We start from the raw sequence: 13858 nt of genomic DNA on the forward strand, positions 1-13858 counted from the left end.
TTACATGTAGACCATATTTCACTGAAATTAGCAATACTGACTTTCAACTTAACAATCTGGATGTGATTTATACATTAGGCTCCAAAATGATGATAGGGCATCATTTGCACATTGCAGAGGTGAAAAACCCCACCATTGCAAGTCCCAGTGAGACACCTTCCCCTGAAAGTCCACTCTGAGATTACAATCAGAGGCTTGTCATGTGTCATGTTCAGTTGTTGAGGCGATTTGTCCCAATTCTCATCTCTCCATTTCCTCCTCATTTGTATTTACTTACGTCACTGTGATCAAAGGGATTCACCTTAGTTTCCTTATTGCAGGGGAAAGGACAGGTATTTACACTGGCGTTTTCCATAAGGCTCTCCAGACAGGCTCATAACATCATGAACCAGGGGTCGCGTTAACCGGATATTCTCGGTCATTGACCGTTTTTTTTACAACAATGACCGGACAATCTGAAGGCCGTCGGTCATTTTGACCGGTTGCAATTACCACCCCTGCCCACTTGGCGGCGGAGTGCACAGTCAGTGGTTTAAGTGGCTGCCGTTTTCACACTGTCTGCAGAGAAAAAGTCATTCATCTGCTTCATGTAGCGTTGTTGACATAACGCCCTGGACACACCGGACACGGAACCGAAGCACGGCGCCCAGCAGCGGAGGCAGTTTTCAGTCAGCGCCCATGTTAACCTATCTGACTGTCCACACAGGCCGCTGAGCAGAGCGGAGCGCCTGCGGAGGCAGCGCTTCAGTTCGGCGTCTGGTCTATTTTTCATGCGAGCCGCGAGCGCTTCTGTCAAGCTGGATCGAGCGGATCGTACCAAACAGGAAGTCGGACACAGAAAAGACGAGAGAATCCGGCCAATTTTCAAAATAAAATAACAACAGCACACACTGAGGAACGTGAGGAGAAAATACCGTGTTTATCATTTAAAATAACACAACAGTGCATAACCGAACACATTTTTCAATACCCTAATCACTTCATTACAATTTTAATTTTGTGTCACCGAGCCTACAGACATAACTACATAACGCCCTGGACACACCGGACGCGTTAGTGACGCATTAGTCCAAATAGTTGCTGAAAAAACTTGAACTTGGAAAGAAAAGCTTAAAAACATTTCTCAACACAAGATCCAAATAAAGTTGCTGTTTCTGAAGCTTTCAACCACAACCTGAGCCATCCTCAGGGAATCTATTACTCGGTTGTCATGGAGATGTCACTATATGATAGTGTTGTCACGATACCAAAATCTTTGTTTCAGTACCAATACCAATATGAATTTCGATACTTTGATACTCTTCGGTACTTTTCCTAAGGAAAAATCCTTTTGGATACAAACCTTTAGAACAATAAATAGTAGGGGTGTAACGGTACCAAAAAAATCATGGTTCGGTAAGTACCTCGGTACGGACGTCACGGTTTGGTTGCTCAAATGTTTCACCAAGTTGGTGTTGTCTCGTGTTGTCTCACTTTGCGAGGCAGACTTTCTCTTGTCTTTTTTCACGTGCGCCAGCTGCGAATGTTGATACAGGTGTTGTCATACACACCACTCGGGCAATCTGTGCTCCAATAGGAACAAGAAAGGCGTTTGTGTGCATAAATGAGTAAAATAAATTAACTAAATTAATGAATTGAATCAATTTCAAAGTACCGGTATTTTCCAAATGCAGTATAGTACCGTTTGGAATACTCTAGTACCGCGGTACTATTTTAGTACCGGTATACCGTGCAACACTACTATATGACATGTTATTAATGTTGTGGGACGGTTGAAGGCAACGTTAATGTTATGATTTTATTAGACAGTTTAATGTTGTGAAAGAGCGCCACCACCTGTGGACATCTGCACATACAGGGCTCCTTATATCTCACCACATTTCATAAACACTCATGGACATACAAATATATATATATATATATATATATATATATATATATATATATATATATATATATATACAGAAAAAGCATCTGTGTAGGGAAGGCTAACATTACTGTTGGAAATAAGCCCAAACCAGATCAATATACACAATATGTAAAGCTTATAAAAGTATATCACACGATCGTATAAAAATAAACAATCTACAGAAACCAGGTCAAATGTATCATTCAATTATCATCACACACCTCAAAAGAAAATAAAGCAGTTCAGTAAATGCTGTGAACGGCAAGATTCTTCTCAATTCAATCTATAAAAGAAGAGTTGTTTTGAAGAACTAATATGAGACATCAAGAAAAACCAGGATCATAATTCTAACAGTGAAATAATACCCAACCCTAAATGTTGTTTGCTTACAGCAGAAACTCTTCTCATCTCAAACATGTCAACAACTGTTTCAACTCTCTGTTGCTCCAGAGTTTCATCTGAAGCAGTAGTTTTAATGCCGCTGCTACTGATGACACACTTACGGCCGATGACACGTGACTGCCTGATTAATCTTAAATTTAAATATTTTCCCACACTGAGCAGCTGAAGGGTTTCTCTCCTGTGTGGTCACTGTGTCTTACAAAATCAGCAGCAAAAAGATTTTTCTCCAACTCAAAATCTCATGTGAAAGTCTCAATTTTTCATCCAAGGATTCTTGTATTAAAAACTGAACAATTACATGGTTTCTCTCAGTGTGACTTCCCATCTGATAGAGACCTGATGAATGTCATTCTGGCTGACAGATTACACTCCACTGACACAGACTTTATTTTTCAGAATTTTACCCTGATTGAGATTCTCAGGGGTTTCTCCTGAACGAGCCTAAATCTCATGTTACAAACTAATTTTTTCTTCCAAGGGAATATTGTATCAAAAACTGAACAATGTAATGTATGAATCCTCAGGTGCATTCTCAGACAATAGTGGACAAATATTTTACCATACTTAAAATGTTTTTCCAATGATCATCAGTGTTCAGTCTCAAGTTCAGAAGACTCTCCAGTCTTGTCAACAGTCTCAGGTTGTAAATGAGTATCTGGATCTGAGTTCCTGGCTGGTTTCATCAGCTTCTTGTTTCTATCTGTTGAGCTGAGCTGCTGGCTGGAGGCTCTGCCTCTCTGTTCTCCTCAGTCTCAGTTTGATGAGTCTGTGAAGAATGACACTGATGGTTTATGAGCTGGTAACGCCAGGTGAAACTTTGGTGACAAACACTGCAGCTAAAAGGTTTCTGTCCTGTGTGGGTTCTCATGTGATTATTTAAGGTTTGTTTGTGAGGGAAACTTTTACTACACACTGAGCAGTTGAACGGTCTTTCTCCTGTGTGGGTTCTCATGTGTTTCCTTAAGTTTCCTCTTTCTGTAAAAGACCTCTTACAAACCGAGCAGCTGAAAGGTTTCTCTCCTGTGTGATATCTTGTGTGATCCTCCAATTCTATCTTACGATAGAATCTTTTCCAACACTGAGAGCAGCTAAATGGTTTCTCTCCTGTGTGAAATCTCATGTGTCGCCTCAGTGTTCCACTCTGACAATATCTTTTCCCACACTCAGTGCAGCTAAAAGGTTTCTCTCCTGTATGAAATCTCATGTGGTCACTGAAATCTTTCTTACGGGAAAATTTTTTATCACACACAGAGCAACTCAATGTATTTTCTCCTGTATGAGATCTCATGTGTTCCCCCGGACCTGTCCGACTGTAATTTCTTTTCCCACACTCAGAGCCGCTTGGTGGTTTCTCTCCTGAATGAGTTCTCATGTGTGCCTTCAGATTTCGCCGTTCACTATATCTTTTCCCACACTCAGAGCAGCTAAATGGTTTTTCTCCTGTATGAGTTTTCATGTGCATCTTCAGAGACCCACTTTGACTGAATCCTTTCCCACACTCAGCGCAATTGAATGGTTTCTCTCCTGTGTGGGTTCTCATATGTGTCCTCAGATTTCCACCTACACCAAAACTTTTTCCACATACAGAGCAATTAAATGGTTTCTCTCCTGTATGAGGTCTCATGTGTGCCTTCAGATTTCCACGTTCACTAAATTTCTTCCCACACTCAGTGCAGCTGAACGGTTTTTCTCCTGTATGAGTTCTCCTATGTAGCTGCAGGTGTAGTTTGCGTTCAAATCTTTTCCCACACTCAGAGCAGCTGAATGGTTTCTCACAACCACGAAATCTCAAATCACTGACAGGGTCTTCATCATTTTTCAGGGACTTTGAACCAGACTGAGGTTCTCTGGTCTCTGTCCAATCATCACTGTCATCAGTCTCAGGCTGTAAATGTGTATCTGGATCTGAGTTCCTGGCTGGTTCTGGTCCTCCACAGTCCTCTCCATCAGCTCCAGTTTCCATCTGCTCAGCTGAGCTGCTGGCTGGAGGCTCTGCCTCTCTGTTCTCCTCAATTTGACTTTGATGAAGCTGTGAGGACTGAGGTTCTTCCTCTTCATCTTCAGCCTTCAAAGGGACAACAGCGAATGTGAAGGTGATATCATCCTCCTCCAGCCCTTGAAGCTGCTCTCCCTCCTGACTGTTTTCCTGTTGAAAACAGCGTCCAGTAGTTTCCGTTGTCGCTCGTTCTCCTCTTTTGATCGACAAAGTTCCTCCTCGTACTCTGCTATCGTTCTTTCAAACAGCCCAAATATCTCTTCAGCAGCCGCAGTTAGTCGCTGCTTCACCAACGATCTCAGCATTTGGACTTTAGACATGTTTAAAAACACAACAAACACACTCTGCTAACACTTGTTTACACCGGTGTTTCGGATTTACTCGCGACCCTGTTAACTGGCGACCTTCAGCCGAATGCGTCTGTGGTTGTCGTAGTGACAACAGCTGTTTTCAACCAGGAAGAGAACACGTAGCTGTCCTCGCGAATGCCTCTGTCTTCAATGTTTCATTACAGTGTCAAAACAGAACATACCTGAGTCGACTGTGGAGTTTTGTTGGAGGAACCCAGTCACGGACCGACACTCAGTCGCGGTTTGAATCACACTTGTTATGACGGAATGTTGAAAACAGGAAGAGGCCAAGTTGCATTTCCTGTAGGAATCTAACTCCTATCTCGAATAAATGTTCTAAATAGGCCTACACAGTTTCGTCTCTGGTGCCTACCTAAAGAAACATGTGCCATATTAAAGAACTGTTCAGCCCTGTGAAACGTAAAAAAGAATATTTTCACGGGATTCGAAGCTGCTTCATTATGAACAAACAAACTACAGGCGCACAATAAACAAGATGCACCACTATGACAACATCATTTTATAGACAGATACAATAAAAATCCGACAACATACAGCCAGTTGTGTCTTCAAATTGGGAGGTAGCCAGATCAACTTGTGACCTCACTGTCCATGCACTGAGGAACATTTTACAAACTCACTGCTTTCCAATACAAAAACCAGCAGTTTAAACACACTCAATTCATAAACCTAACGTTTATTGTTGTGCTACAGGTCGATAAAGCCAATATTCATATACTCACGTGGACATACTTTATTTTAAATTAAGCAATAAAGCAGCAGCTGTATAATAGATTTATCTCTAAGATAAATTATCTATTTATGTTGTAGCTTTAAGGCGATCAAAAGCGTACAAATATGACAAACACTAGGCTGTAGGAGGCTATGTGGTATGAAAGTCCATTAACTCCTGCAAAGCGTTATAGAGTGATGTACGATTAACGTTACCCACTCGCGTGTTGTAAGGATGTGATTTGCTGACAACAGGAAGAAAGCAAGTAGCATTTCCACTCCTTTGGAGTGTGATGTGTGAGTGTGAGTGTATATATATATACATATATATATATATATATATATATATATATATATATATATATATATATGTGCACTGCAGTGTTATCATCCTGAATAAAATAAACTTGACTAACCTGAACTGTGTTCTTTACTGACTTGTGAGCAGTGGAGGGACCTTAATGTTATGCAGTTTTGGTGTGCAATACTTAAACAAATTTTGAGGTATTTGCAAACAATGTATTTAAAGGGGGTGCACTTTTGGTTACATTACATTGAAACACTGAAGCAACACAGTAACAATTGTGGAAAAATGAGGTGGAATAAAACTTACTTGGCTAAATTATTTATACTTATTGAATATATTTCAAAACATGCAAGTTTAAAATCCTAATTGAGGATATATTGTGTGAGTGTAAACGGGGCAAAAAATGAGTACTATGTTACGTATAGGCAACACAAAACCGCAGAGGGTTAAGTGCACAGACGTTGTGGTCACAAGTTGATCCAACCACCTTTGTATGTGACTCAGCTGACTGTGTACCCCATTACAGTACAATACCTCAATGCTGGAGTTTGTAAAGAGGTGTTTTTAGTGTAGTGGTTAACGTGTTGGTTTCTTGTATCTCTTTCCCTTCGCGGAGTGAGTTCGAATCTCCGCCAAGACGTGTTTTAATATGTTGAGCTTAAAAAACAGGCTGAATTTAACGCATGTAGATTCAATCACACTCCAAAGGAGTGGAAATGCTACTTGCTTTCTTCCTGTTGTCAGCAAATCACATCCTTACAACACGCGAGTGGGTAACGTTAATCGTACATCACTCTATAACGCTTTGCAGGAGTTAATGGACTTTCATACCACATAGCCTCCTACAGCCTAGTGTTTGTCATATTTGTACGCTTTTGATCGCCTTAAAGCTACAACATAAATAGATAATTTATCTTAGAGATAAATCTATTATACAGCTGCTGCTTTATTGCTTAATTTAAAATAAAGTATGTCCACGTGAGTATATGAATATTGGCTTTATCGACCTGTAGCACAACAATAAACGTTAGGTTTATGAATTGAGTGTGTTTAAACTGCTGGTTTTTGTATTGGAAAGCAATGAGTTTGTAAAATGTTCCTCAGTGCATGGACAGTGTGGTCACAAGTTGATCTGGCTACCTCCCAATTTGAAGACACAACTGGCTGTATGTTGTCGGATTTTTATTGTATCTGTCTATAAAATGATGCTGTCATAGTGGCGCATCTTGTTTATTGTGCGCCTGTAGTTTGTTTATTCATAATGAAGCAGCTTCGAATCCCGTGAAAATATTCTTTTTTACGTTTCACAGGGCTGAACAGTTCTTTAATATGGCACATGTTTCTTTAGGTAGGCACCAGAGACGAAACTGTGTAGGCCTATTTAGAACATTTATTCGAGATAGGAGTTAGATTCCTACAGGAAATGCAACTTGGCCTCTTCCTGTTTTCAACATTCCGTCATAACAAGTGTGATTCAAACCGCGACTGAGTGTCGGTCCGTGACTGGGTTCCTCCAACAAAACTCCACAGTCGACTCAGGTATGTTCTGTTTTGACACTGTAATGAAACATTGAAGACAGAGGCATTCGCGAGGACAGCTACGTGTTCTCTTCCTGGTTGAAAACAGCTGTTGTCACTACGACAACCACAGACGCATTCGGCTGAAGGTCGCCAGTTAACAGGGTCGCGAGTAAATCCGAAACACCGGACGCCATCTTTGTTCAAACACTGTGAAGTTAGCCACAGTGAAGAATACAGCTTCCAGGTCTGATGAGTTGCTGAACTTCAAAATAAAAGTCTTTAAATGTGTCCGAAATTAGGCTTACTCAAAAAAACATAGAGGAAAGTATAACAAAGAATGACATCTATTGAGCTCAGGACTCAGGAAGAGGAGTGTTGATTGTGAAGTTGTACTGTAGTAGTTATGATCATCCAGATCATCTAAATCACTACCTCTTTTATTGGATATTTTTCCTCCCACTATTGAAGGCTCTTCTGTAGTCACACAGTTTATTTTTTTTTAAAAAAAGTATAAAGCTTTAGGAAAGCTATGGAACCTTCTTCCCCCAGATCCTCTGACTGAATATGATTGTTTTTCTTTCTCTGTATGTTTTTACCCCTGTAATGATAACAAAAAAACAGGTACTATTAAAAATAATATTTTTTATTGAATGTTAGATATATAACCCGTTCAAATATCTTCCATGCATCGGTTGGATGCATTTTTTTTTTTCAAATATATGCACTTCCATCTGTGTATGTATGGGCTGTTTAGTGCTTAGAGGGGTTTTTGATTTTTGTAAAATTCTGTCAATCATTTAAACTAGATTAAATGGTGCTATATCATTATTATTATCATTATTATTGAAAAGAACATGGAGAACATCTAATGGCAGAAAGAGATACACTGAATTAACTTGACAAAGAAAAGGAAAAATTTAAGAAGAAGCTTAAAGGGATAGTGCACCCAAAAATGAAAATTCAGCCATTATCTACTCACCCATATGCCGATGGAGGCTCAGGTGAAGTTTTAGAGTCCTCACAACACTTGCGGAGATCCAAGAGGAGAGTGGGTAGCAACACAACTCCACCTAATGGAGGCTGACGGTGCCCCAGATTCAAACGTCCAAGAACACATACAATCGCAATAGAAAATTATTCAACCCCCATTGCATATTAGGCTTATTGGCAAAATGTACAATTTTTTCAGCTGTTTGCAATAAACAAAGTAGACAAGAACAGTTGAAATAGTTTAATAAAACTATTATTACCATGGTTTTTATCCAAATTCAACACAAAATGCTACTTTTAATCACTACTGCAGTCTCAAAATTATTCAACCCCCTGTTTCAAGCACACCTGATGCAACTAATCAAGGGCTTCATTAGTTCAGGTGTGCTTGAGACAGAACACATAAATACCTGGACTGGCTAGGGTTTTGTTGAGAGTGACGTTTGATCGCATGTTAGAAATATGGCTAAGTCAAAAGAATTGTCCAAAAAGTTCAGAGAAGAAATCATTGCCTTGCACAAACAAGGAAAAGGATACAAAACGATAGCAAAAGCTCTGAATGTACCAAGAGATACAGCTGGAAGCATAGTTCGCATGTTCAAAGTTAAAGGAACAGTGGCTACACTACCTGGACGTGGCAGAAAGAGGAAACTATCAGCGGCTGCCACCAGATTCCTGAGAAGGCAAGTGGTCAAAAACCCTTGAGTGACTGCAAAACACCTGCAGCAAGACTTGGTGGCAGCAGGCACTGAGTTTTCAGTTTGCACAATAAGGCGCATACTAAACACTGAAGGGCTTCATGCCCAGACTCCAAGACGTACACTACTGACCCAAAAGCACAAGAAAAGTCAGCTCCAATATGCTCAAAACCATATAAATAAGCCACAGAAGTTTTGGAATTCTGTTCTGTGGAGTGATGAAACAAAACTGGAACTTTTCGGGCCTATGGAACAGCGGTATGTCTGGAGGATGAAGAATGAAGCATATGCTGAAAAGAACACCCTGCCTTCAGTGAAGCATGGCGGTGGCTCAGTGATGCTCTGGGGCTGCTTTGCTGCCTGTGGCACTGGAAACCTGCAGCGTGTGGAGGGCACGATGGATTCAGTCAAGTATCAGGAAATCTTAGGTGAAAACGTCGTGCTGTCTGTGAGGAAGCTGAAGCTTCTAGAGTGGCCGTCACAGTCGCCTGACTTGAACCCCAAAGAAAATCTCTGGTGGGATTTGAAGAAGGCGGTTGCAAAATGCACACCCAAGAATATTACTGAACTGCATAGCCAGACACCAGCATCAGACAGCGTTCCTGAGGAATCTCAGCCCATTCCTCAGGAACGCTCTCTGATGCTGGTGTCTGGCTATGCATCACGTTTGCAGCAGGTCATAACAGCAAAATGGTGCTCTACTAAGTACTGAAGATGCTTGTCATGAAGGGGTTGAATAATTTTGAGACTGCAGTAGTGATTAAAAGTAGCATTTTGTGTTGAATTTGGATCAAAACCCTTGTAATATTAGTTTCATTGAACTACTTAAACAGTTCTTGTGTAATTTGTTTATTGCAAACAGCTGAGAAATTGTATATTTTGCCAATAAGCCTAATATGCAATGGGGGTTGAATAAATTTGATTGCAACTGTAATTGAAACCACAAAATATCTCCATACTGCTCGTCCGTAGTGATCCAAGTGTCCTGAAGCCCCAACATAAAAAGTTGTTTAGAAAAACGTAATTTGAACTCTCATTGTAGCCTGTAGCTCTGACTGCTTCTGTGTACACCGAGCTCACGAGACCAGCGAAAGCACGTGATGTGACGAGCAGTGTGGAGATATTTTGTGGTTTCAATTATGTGTTTTTGGACATTTTAATCTGGGGCGCCGTCAGCCTCCATTAGGTGGAGCTGTGTTACTACCTCCTCTCCCCTTGGATCTCTGCAAGTGATGTGAGGACTCTAAAACTTCACCTGAGCCTCCCTCGGCATATGGGTGAGTAGATAATGGCTGAATTTACATTTTTGGGTGCATTATCCCTTTAAGATAAAAGACAGAGAATGGAAAATATCTGAAAAACATTTTTTCTAGACTTGAGGGGCAGATAAAGGATAAAGAGAATCAGATAAAGCAACTCAAACTGGAGCTGGAGGAGGTGAAGAGACAGAGGGAGGACACTGAGAGGAAGCTCCAGTCAGTGAACAGGAAGAAGACAAGATGGACCCCGACACACAGAAAGCAGCAGCAGAGAAAGATGAAGCCATCAAACTTCTTTTCAATGCCATGAATGATCTTGAGAAGAAGAGGGCAGAATGTCAGAAAAAGCTGGAGAGGAGTGAGACCTTACTGGAGAGCATGAAGAAGGAAGAGATTATTTTTGAAGAAAAGAAAACCAAAGTAGGGCTACAGCCGACCTCCATGGCTAAGGAGTGCTCACCTTTGGTGGGGTGTATTTCCTGGAGCTTCACGCTGTTGTGTTGTTGGTCGTAGTAGGTGTTTCAGACCGGAGGTTTGGGGATGTGTTTTCTTGCAGTGGAAAGTGTTTCAGTACAACTACCTGCAGAAACAGTGCTCTTATTGTCATCTTTTTTAAGATTTCAAGGTTGCCATCACCAAGTTTGTAAACCTGGTCTCGTCCTGTAGTGTCAGAGGCAAGACAATTTACCACAGACATAGGTATATGGTGAAATAAAATAAATATATGCACCTTTATTAAAGATACAAATTCATTACAACTATTAACTGACACCCCAAAACAGAAAATCCCCACAGAGGACAACTCTTAATGGGTACAGGAATCCATCCCAAGACTAAGCACCACACATCACAGCAAATGGGTATGGTCAATCACACCATAGAAGCTCATGTGATTTTTTTAATCCACTACCAATGAAGTGTGATCGAGTCCAACACTTCACAGGAAAGGAAAAAATAAGCAAGAATCACTCTTATGTTGTTCTTATTGTCTGCCGTTAGTGTTCTGGTAAGTGATGTTGTGTCAGTGCATGCTGATCATGGATTGTGCCTCTTGATTAGAACAATTAAAGTGTCTCAGAGGTCAAACAGGCTGCTGAGTCTCCTGGCTCCTCTTGATCAGTGGTCCAGTCTCAGGCTTTGTAAGTCCACACAGGGCTTGGTGTGTATTTACGCCTAACAGGGTAAGGTCTGTATACTGCGACAGAGAAGAGCATCGAGGAGTCCTTCCTCAGTGGCTCCCCTGAAAAAAAGCAAATCATCAGTGTCAAGAGATTCAGAATGTCTCATGTCTGAGTATGAGCTCATGTATTTCACTTGCTGAATCTAAAGTTAATTATTGATCCTTGGAAAAGTTTTCTGTTGAGTCAAAGTCTCACCAGCTTTTTCTGGAACTTTCAGGCACATCTCACAGTCCGTCACAGCAGATGGACTTTTCTACGTTATGTGATGTTATTATTAGAAGCCAACAGATACTGACACTGTCTGTTTTCAGTGAGTCTTCCATTAAACTTCAAGAGACTTATGCTCATTTCTTTCTACACCACATCCTGTTTGCTTCAGCAACCACAGACAAGAAGAGTGTCGTCACGAGGACCACAGTTTGATTCGAAATGTGTCACAAGTAACTGAATTACGCAGCTAGTTTTAGCTGCTCTGTTGACACTGTGTTTCCACTTTGATGCTGAATAATAAATTATGATCACAACGCAGCTTAGCTAGTTAGCCAGCGGGGAGGTACTGAGACAAAGACATGATAAAACCAGTTGTTTTCTAGTGAGACACTGATGTGTCTCCAGCGGTGATTGTGGCTCCAGAACCAGGACATGATCATGTCCTTACCAATGTATCCACTACATATTAACGTATAAATATAATGTATCTGTGGTTTGCAGAAACGTACAATGTCAACATTTATTCTGGCATTTAGTTTAGTTAGTTTCTGTGTTTGTGTTGTGTGTTTTTTGCACGTGTGTGTTTACCTTTGTGCTTGCACCTCTGCATGCTGGTGACATCAATGTACAATACAACTGAAGTATCAGTTTTACCTGCAGCACAACATGCAATACCGTTACCAGCTGGGTTTAAAAAATTGAACTGAGATACTTTTAGGAAAATTGAATTCTTTCTCATTTTTTATGGTTATCACAACAACCTCAATGCCGTGACCAAACCTGCGATTTAAAGGTCCAGTGTGTAGGATTTAAGAGGTGTTTTGACAGAAGTGGAAAATAATATAACTATTGTTGTTTTCATGAGTGTACAGTCACCTGAAGTTAAGAATGTTTTTGTTACCTCAGAATGAGCCGTTAATGTCTATGTACAGAAGAGTCCACAATATTGTTTCTACAGTAGCCCAAAAGGGACAAAGCAATCATTGGCTCTAGTTCGGGCCATTTGCCTTTTCATGTTGGCCACCAATGCCAAAAGCCACCTTTCATGGCGGTATGACACTAGGCTGACCAAACGTCCTCTTTTGCCCGGACATGTCCACTTTTCACGTCCCGTCCGGGGCGTCCGGGGGTTTTTATAAACTGATGATAATGTCCGGTTTTCCGTGTGTTTGTGTGTGTGTGTGTGTGTTAGAGTGCGGCACGGGCCGCATATTTCTGTCCAAACCCGAACCGAGCCCGACATTATTTAATGACCAAAGGACTGAGTTTGTGTCACACAGTGGTTACAGGCTATTTAACAGGCCGGGCGTGCTCTGCGGAGAGGGAGACCTCCGTGTTTGAGACGGGAGCGGGAGGCGGGAGGTCCGACGCTTCTAGCGAGAGGAGAGGGAGACATAAAACAAAATAAGATAAAATAGGAAAAACCCATCTCCCTCTTTTATTTTATTTTCAGCGTTTAATCAAGGCGGAGGCGGGCGGCTGGAGGTCCGAGACTTCCAGCGAGGGGAGTGGTAGAAACAAACAGCCAATGTGTGTCTGTGTGTGTTATGTTCAGGTGTTGTCACGTAAATAACAGCGCCCAAGCAATAAACAGGACAGACAATAGGATTTTATTTATTTTTACACTACATTTTCACTGAAAGCTGACCGAATCCGACCCGAGCCCGAATACTATTTATAGCTACATTTTTGACAAACCCGCCCAACCTGTCGGGACCCGTCGGGCTCAGATCGCCACACTCTAGTGTGTGTATGTGTCCCCTATTGGGGCCTATCTGAGTTTCTGTCTTTGAGAGATATTATTTTGTAATATAACTGAATTTTCTATCCATACATACAGTACAGGCCAAAAGTTTGGACACACCTTCTCATTTAATGCGTTTTCTTTATTTTCATGACTATTTACATTGTAGATTCTCACTGAAGGCATCAAAACTATGAATGAACACATGTGGAGTTATGTACTTAACAAAAAAAGGTGAAATAACTGAAAACATGTTTTATATTCTAGTTTCTTCAAAATAGCCACCCTTTGCTCTGATTACTGCTTTGCACACTCTTGGCATTCTCTCCATGAGCTTCAAGAGGTAGTCACCTGAAATGGTTTTCCAACAGTCTTGAAGGAGTTCCCAGAGGTGTTTAGCACTTGTTGGCCCCTTTGCCTTCACTCTGCGGTCCAGCTCACCCCAAACCATCTCGATTGGGTTCAGGTCCGGTGACTGTGGAGGCCAGGTCATCTGCCGCAGCACTCCATCACTCTCCTTCTTGGTCAAATAGCCCTTACACAGCCTGGAGGTGTGTTT

At 41.2% G+C, this 13858-nt stretch overlaps 1 protein-coding gene across 1 annotated transcript; it reads right to left on the reverse strand.

Annotated features, from left to right (window-relative positions):
• Positions 1 to 900: 900 nt before the first annotated feature.
• Positions 901 to 9567, reverse strand: LOC117245716 (uncharacterized). Its single transcript, XM_078164737.1, has 2 exons — positions 9475 to 9567; positions 901 to 4457 (listed from the first exon to the last, which is right to left on the reverse strand). The coding sequence occupies exons 1-2, from the start codon at positions 9565 to 9567 to the stop codon at positions 2994 to 2996; spliced, it is 1557 nt and encodes a 518-aa protein (XP_078020863.1). The 3' UTR covers positions 901 to 2993.
• Positions 9568 to 13858: the final 4291 nt, after the last annotated feature.

This window comes from Epinephelus lanceolatus, chromosome 22 (genome assembly GCF_041903045.1).
Source record: "Epinephelus lanceolatus isolate andai-2023 chromosome 22, ASM4190304v1, whole genome shotgun sequence".
NCBI classification, from domain to species: domain Eukaryota; kingdom Metazoa; phylum Chordata; class Actinopteri; order Perciformes; family Serranidae; genus Epinephelus; species Epinephelus lanceolatus.

Excerpts from the sequence above, each read along its gene's own strand:
- LOC117245716 (XM_078164737.1), bottom strand. The coding sequence starts at position 9,567 with ATGCATAGCCAGACACCAGCATCAGAGAGCGTTCCTGAGGAATGGGCT. Across the intron at positions 4,458-9,474 it reads TGCTGGTGTCTGGCTATGCA|GAAAACAGTCAGGAGGGAGA; the intron begins GTTCAGTAATAT and ends TGTTTTCAACAG.